General features: G+C 35.7%; 1 protein-coding gene across 1 annotated transcript; it reads right to left on the bottom strand.

Annotated features, from left to right (window-relative positions):
* Positions 1-5,901: 5,901 nt before the first annotated feature.
* LOC135226733 (uncharacterized) lies at positions 5,902-7,660 on the bottom strand. The gene is made up of 3 exons (XM_064266441.1): positions 7,414-7,660; positions 6,375-6,677; positions 5,902-5,972 (listed from the first exon to the last, which is right to left on the bottom strand). The coding sequence occupies exons 1-3, from the start codon at positions 7,658-7,660 to the stop codon at positions 5,902-5,904; spliced, it is 621 nt and encodes a 206-aa protein (XP_064122511.1).
* Positions 7,661-8,178: the final 518 nt, after the last annotated feature.

Below are 8,178 nucleotides of genomic sequence, written 5' to 3'. Positions count from 1 at the left end.
CATTTTCCTCATTCAAGTATGATTTTACGGTAGAGCCTAGAAACTAGTACTAATACATGTATCGTCATTTTAAAAGTAATTTCTATTCACGTGTGTATACACGTGTTTCGGGAGGGGGCATATTGTAGCTGTGAATGTGAGTAGTGGAAAAAAATATGTAAACAAAAAGCTACCATGAAAAACCTGTAGTGTTCGCGTGAAAACATTTTCTGCCAAAGGAAAATACTTGAAGAAAAATTTTTGGGGCTGAAAAATATTGCAGATGCGAGTTGCGGAATCCCGCTTTCTATACAACGAGAGGGAAGTGGATCTGAAATCATAATATCTTTTAGGGAAAATGCCCTAGGATGGTTCAAACCAGGGAGGGATTTTCAAAGTTTTTATTATTATTATTATTATTATTATTATTATTATTATTATTATTATTATTATTATTATTATTATTATTATTATTATTTATTCAATAGCATTTACTATTTTGATATTTTTGTTATTATTGAAGAACGGGACTTGGAACAAGTACTTTGGTAGTATATTACATTTTCAAGTTCGTACAGTTGAACTTGAAAATGTAGAATTTACAACGAAAGTACTTGTTCCTAGTCCGTTTTACACTCTCCTTCTTATGTGGATTTTTGTGACTTTCATGCTACATTCAATATATATATATATATAAAAATATATATATAATATAATATAATATATATATATAATATATATATATATTAGATTATAATATAATATAATATACTATATATATATATATATAATATAATATATATATATATAATATATATATATATATAAAATAATGTATATATATATAATAATATATATAATATATATAATAGATATATATATAGATGATATATATATAAATATGTATATAATATATATATATTATATATATATATATATATAGATATATATATATATATATATATATATAATATATATAGATATATATATAATATAATATATTATATAATATATATAATATATAATATATATATCTAGTATATATATATATATATATATATATATATATATATATATATATAATATATATATATATACATTCAAACACATGCAAATCATAATACACACAGTATATGGCCATAAGAATAAGGGTAAACTACGGAACACGAGATCCTTTGACTTTACTCATAAGCACTTGGGAGTTTACTTTCCTCAAATGAAACAAAAGATTACAAAGAATTTTGGATTTTTACAGACTACAACGAAGATTGAAGGGTATATAACGATTCTAATGTATACAAAGGTCTTAGCTATGGGGAAATGCATTCCCACGATAGAGGTATAAAATTTGGGATTAACTCAGGTAACTGGATAAACGAAGGTGAGGCAAAGAGGATGAATACTGTTTAAAGATTATGTAGTTTCTCTTTTAAATTTCATTCAAACTTCCTGCGCAGAATAGGGCTAGGGCCATATAGACCTTAGTTGAAATTTATGTTATTCTCCTTTATTAGCTGTATTAATACAGACTATGAGATTTCTGGAAACACTATTTTTACATCTTGTTTCTGTGTTTTTCCCCTAACTGCCCTATAAAAGCATCATTGTTTTGATTACTTGTAAGTGAGCATTTTTTTTATTTTGATATCGAATGCCTTCCTTTTCTAGCCCAAATAAAGCGAATCGAGGTTTTATAATTCAAGCTGTTGTTCTCTCAAAGTGAATTGTTTATAAACACGTTATTATGCTGTTATTGCTTAACAAGATTTCTTTTACATGTGAATTTTCAGCATGATTTGTTGGATTCAGAGTCGATGAAATAAGGCTAACATAGGGTGTTCTTAGGTATTATTGGCTTACTGTCACTTTTATTACAAAATTACGCATCAGCTTTATTTTGAAAGAATACAACATATGAGTGTATATCACTAGTCCCGTCCTTTTTTTCGTATGATTTGTAGCTCGGTATGTAAGAATCCGGGACTGACGACGCATCATACTCACTGGAAGACTGAAGAGGACACAGATATTTGGATCAATATGATGTCTAGAAAAATAATTTACTTAAGTTGATTATATGTTGCCTATATCAATTAAATTTACACTGAAAATGTCCATGTCTGATAACCATGTCTAAAATCAGGCAAGCGGCATCCTTGTTTTTATTTGCTGCATGAATTCTATAGACGGCATTATTCATTCAGTTTTTCTGAGAATTTTTTTACATCTTAACCTGTTGGTATAGTAGCTAAATTGTGAATTATATATTCAAACCATGGTACATATTAGAATAATCTAGGAAAGAACATGGTTTTCAGAAAACTCTAAGTATAAATTTAAGGGGACTGGTATCCGTGGAGTACCCTTTTGCTTACATAATTTTCCATTAAAGGGAATCTACAATCGCACAGAATGGTATGGAATTTATTAGTCCCGCTACAGTATAGCAGAGGTTAATAATACGATGCAAAAATATTATAACTCGAAATCTCATCGATTCAGTCTTAATACAGGTAACTAAGGAAAATAACATTACTTTTCTCGCAGATCTATACGCTACGCTTTTGACCCCATTCTGTACAAGTTATGTGCAATGAGATTTAAAACAAAACTAAATTATATCGGCAACCAGGATTACTATATGTGGCTTCCCCTTGGTTTATTCGGTTTCCAGAGATAATCATAAACAGCTGTTCCTGACCTGAAGACATACCCCAAATGCCAAATAATGACTTTTGTATTCATTAAAATGGTTACAGAACCCATTTGTAATTGTAGACTTGAGTGTAGTTTGTAAAATAGTGTCTTCTTTGTAATCTTAAATTCCATTTTTTGTAAATAGCTTCGAAATGCTGCAAAGGAGGAAGATTTTGCACTCTGTTCCTATGTCTTTCCTCATGGCTATATACTGCGTTTATTTTTTTTATTACATTATTATTCCCATGACAGAAGTTATTCACAATGAGAGCCACGTATTCTTTTGCTATCGCATATCCTATTCTTGCTTCGTACGTGACCATTTTCTCTATGACCCTCTTCCAAGCTTAATCTTCAATAATTCATCAAGAACCGACCCTTCCCTGAAAAAGCTGGATGTCATATCTTAAAAACTAACTATATAAACTTCTTGAAAATAATCTCATTATGTTCCCACGCCTAAATTACCTATGGCCTACCTCATCAAGTTAGCCTAACCCAACCTAACCTAACCTAACCTGGGGGCATAAAAAAACAAAAAAAACAGGGGCTGGTGCAATACTAATATACATCTTGGGAATTTACCACCCACCAGTCGGCCCCGGTTATGTTGTGGTTTCCGTTAAGTTAACACGAGTTTTATATGACTCATAGATCATCTAGGGCTTTTGAAGCCCACCTACAGGTGTGTGAACATGCTGTGACTACTTTGCCCTTCCTTAAAGTAAAGTAAGAATCTAAACTTAACAAATGTTCAGGTTTAAAAACTCTGGCCTTTTTGTCCTAGGGGTCATGCTCGAAGCCCCAGTGGCCAACTCTAGTGGGGAGTAAAGTTGGCAAAGACACAAGTGTTTCTTGCCCATTTAAAACCAGAGACAGTGACTGCCATTTTCTGTGACCCATGATGGATGCGCCAATGTTGAAGAGAATTATTATTATTAATTATTTGTTATCATTATTTCAGGGGATGAAACCTATTCACATAAAACAAGCACGCAGGGTCCATTGACTTGAAATACAAGCTTCCAAAGAATGCTGGTTTCAACCTCCCACTACAGACCCCACACTGCAGCAGTAACTGATCATGATACAGGGCCAGTGATTTTTCATCACCCTGGGGGAGATGCGAACCTGGAACTTTGTGGTATGCCAGACACTGACCACTATACACAGTAGGTATTAGATACTTAGTGGGTGTTATTCGTGAAGATGGCATTCCTTCATTTCTAGATGATTTGATACCTTAGGAATGAAATGCAATAAAATTCAGGGCATTACAGAAATAAGTGTAGAAGACAACTTAAAAAACCGAGCTGAAGATTTGCCCACCCACAGTTTATACGTTAAAGCGCGAAATATGCCTTTCGAAATGGATGACTTCAAGGAGATTATTTTCTACAGTGTATATTAAACAAATATTTTGATTGTTAAAGACAGTCTTGTGTTCGGTTATAGGTTAAAGAAACTTGTTATTATTAAATATAAGGTAAATGTATGATGAACATTTGTAAAATAAAATTTTAAAAGTATGTCAGAAAATTTTTTAATTTATTAAAAGACTAGCGTTCAGTAAGATATATATATTGATGATGTAATACTTACTTTTCTGCTAACTACTTAGATATATAGTGTCCATTTTATAACAGTAAGAGGACCTGGTAAGAAGAAAAATTGCACTGGCCAGCATTTCAAAACTTTTTATACAAAGGTCAAGGGTTTTCCAACTGATTTAGAAACCTTTTTGCATGCTGAATTAAAAAATACAGTTTATTTTCATGGGTCAGGTCTAGTTTCTAAGATATAGCCTATTTCTATTATCCAAGCATTTATGGGCTTTGTTTTTGCAAAAGCGGTCGTGGGTAACCTTTAATAATTATTTTTATTTCTCTTTTAAGGTCTAGATATGTGTAAAGATGGATTGGAAGCGTAAAAACATCCTAATAGGCTCTGTTACATCTGCGGACATGTGGTTCTTCCAGACTGTCAAGCAAAAATCACGGATTTTGTGAAGAAGGCATATCAAGCTTACTTTGGAGTCAAACTAGGGGACCAGGATAAGCCATTCGTTCCCCATAGGTGCTGCAATGATTGTGTAGAGAACTTACGGGACTGGAGGAACACGAAGAGGAAAAGTATGCCATTTTGGTGTCCCAGTGGTGTGAAGGGAAGGGAAAGATCACGTTACCGACTGCTACTTTTGCATGACAAATCTAAAAGGCATCAATCGCAAGAGCAAGCACCATGTTCAATACCCTGATCCATCTGCCATAAAGCCAGTCCCCCATGGCCCTGATCTTCCTGTTCCTGAGCCAAATGTCACCATGGAATCTAGTTCTGATTCCGAATCTAGTGACCTGACTGATACAACTGATTGAATTACTTGGTCTGAAGTATGATGCAATGGAATGGAGACTTTTCATTGACTCATCAAACAGAAGTCTCAAGGCAGTTCCTCTGAATAACGGAAATAAGTTTTCATCGATCCCTGTTTGGAGACTCAGTTAAAATGAAAGAATCCCACAAAAGCATGGAACGTCTGTTGTCTGCTCTGAACTACCAAGAACATAAATGGTTGATCTGTGGAGATCTTAAAGTTGTTGGACTCATCCTAGGACTTCAAGGTGGTTACACAAAGTATCCATGCTTTCTGTGCTTATGGGATAGCCGTGCTGATGACAAGCATTATGTCAGACAAGAGTGGCCATCAAGACAAAGATCAAAACCTGGGTCACACAACGTTCTGTTCCATACTCTGGTTGAACCGAGCAAGATATTGCTTCCCAACTCCACATCAAACTCGGTCTCATGAAGAACTTTGTAAAGGCATTTGTACAGGGAAGGTAGAGGATTTAGTTTCCTCCATCAGAAGTTTCAACAAAAAAAGCATGGGGAAATTAAGGCAGGTATAGTTGATGGTCCTCAAATAAGGGAACTGATCAACGACGCTAGTTTTGATGATGCACTGAATCCTGCTGAACTCTTTGCCTGGTTGTCCCTTAAGACAGTCATTGCAAACTTCCTCGGCAACTGCAGAAGTTGCCAGTATCATGGGGTTGATGAGTTAATGGAGATTTTCCACCAACTTGGTGTGCACATATCAGTGCTTCCTCCGGTCTCATCTGGACTATTTTCTAGAGAATTGTGGAGACTTCAGTAAAGAACAGGGTGAGCGCTTTCACCAAGATATCAGTGTTATGTATGAACGCTATCAAGGCCAGTGGAATGTCAACTTTCTGACTGACTACTGCTGGTGCCTGAAGAGGAATGTGGAGTCTGCTTAGCACAAACAGAAGTCCCTGAAGAGACCATTCATCCATGAGTAGCTTCCTTAGTTCATTATACTCTTCTTGCTGTCTATTCAAATATTTTGTAAGCATTCTGTGAATAAATCAGTCTAATATTTTCAATATTGTGTATCATTCACCTACAAATAGATCGAAATTTAGGATATTTCTAATGTGCTAATATTTCATTAACTTGATCTGATTGAGTAAAATGAGCATGATTTTTGGATTCAGTGCAAAAACATGGCCTAGAAACAGGTATTATATGTTAGAGCTTGAAAACAGCGCAGGCCATTGTTATCATTGTAAAATCATATAAATACTATGAAATAACTGTAAATCTGCATTGATAGTTCCCATTTTTATATGGGGTCGCCATTTCGGATGAGCTGTTTCCATCTATTTCTAACCTACACCTCTGCCTCATCAATTCCCTTCTCATGGAAGTCTCTTCTCCCACAGCCCTTCCATCTCTTTCTTGGTCTCCCTCTTCTTCCTTGAACCTAGCGTGGACCTCATCTCTCCTCAACAGGAGTCCATACCATCTCAGCCTCCTCTCCTGCTCTTTCTTTGATATTCCCACCATCTTATTCGACCCACTTATGTAGTCATTTCTGATCCTATCCTCTCTTGTCATTTCTGCCATATCCCTCTCCTTCTCTGCTTTCTCATGCTTGCTGTTTCCGTACCCCACAGCATGGCTGTTCTTACCAACGTCTTGTCAAATGAAATTTTCCTTTTAACTTAAGCGGTACTCTTTTGTCACAAAGAACTCCAGAGGCCCCTCTCCAGTTGTTCCAGCCTGCCTGTACCCAATTTCCTACTTCTTCCATACTTCCTTCAGTGTTAACAAAGGATCCCAAATACTAAAACACTTATCAACTCTCTTTATTTGTTCGCCATCAAGCTGAATACTTTCTCTATCATCCCCCCTCATTGGTGGTACACATATATTTTGTCTTAGAGCTACTTATTCTCGTTCCACTGTCCTCCAGTACTTGTCTCCATTTTCCAATTTCATTTCCAGATCTTCCCTGCTCTCTGCACACAAAACAACATCATCCGCATACAATATGTTCCAGGGTACTGACTCCCTTACTTCCTCTATTATAACGTCCATCACTATGTTAAAGATAAATGGGCTCAGAGCCGACCCGTAGTTTAATCCTACTCTCACCTGAAAACCCTCTGTCTCTCCAACACTGCTTCCTCAGTCTGGTAAATAAATACCGGTACATCTTTCGCATCAATCACATGTACTTCTCTGGCACTATCTTTTCCCTCAGACTCCTCCATACCTCTTGTCTTGGGTCTCGGTCATAAGCCTTTTCAAGGTCAATGAATACTATATGTAGGTCCCTTTGCTTTTCCCCGAATATCTCCATTAGCAGCCTCTGACAAAATATACCATCTGTTGTTCCCCTTCCCTTAATAAATCCCATCTGCTCTTTACCTATTTCTACTTCTCTTAGTCTGGCATCTATCATCCTTTCCAGTATCTTCAAAGTGTGGGATATCAGTTTAATATCCCTATAATTACCACATTCTTGGACATCACCTTTCTCTTTAAAAATTAGGATCAGTGTACTCCCACGCCACTGATTTGGTATCTTTTCCTGCTCACGGATCTTTATCATAGGACCGTACAGTATATCCACCCCTTCATCTCCTAATGCTTTCCATGCCTCCACAGGAATCATGTCTGGTCTGGTTGCCTTCCCATTCTCCATCTTCTTCAGTGCATTTAATACATCTTGCCTAGAAAACCTCATTATCATGCCAATGTTCACTTGCCCATCCTCTCTTACTAGTCTATTATTTTCTTCATTTAACTACTGTTCGAAATATTCTTTCCATCTCTTCACAATGTCTTCATCCTTTCTAAGTACTACACCATCTTGATCTTTTTTTTTTTGATATGTGTAATATCTTTGATGTTCTTATTCCTAGCCTTTGATAGCTTGACCATCTTGTTTAATCCTTCCTTAGCTTGGGTTACCACCTTTTCCAACACATTTTTTTTCCTCTCTGAACCTATCTCTGTCTTCCATTGACTATGACTCTTCCCATCTTTTATTTGCCTCCTTCTTATCTTTTGCTACTTTCTCAAGGTCTTCATCTCACCACCAACTCTCCCTTTCTTCCCATATGATACTAGATGTCTCTCCTAGCAGCTCCTTTCCATGCCTTCTCATTACTGCTGCATTTTATGCCCACC

Source organism: Macrobrachium nipponense, chromosome 15, assembly GCF_015104395.2.
Source record: "Macrobrachium nipponense isolate FS-2020 chromosome 15, ASM1510439v2, whole genome shotgun sequence".
Taxonomy (NCBI): Eukaryota; Metazoa; Arthropoda; class Malacostraca; order Decapoda; family Palaemonidae; genus Macrobrachium; species Macrobrachium nipponense.
The sequence above is the reverse complement of the archived record's forward strand: the minus strand, read 5'-3'. Positions and strand labels throughout refer to the sequence as shown.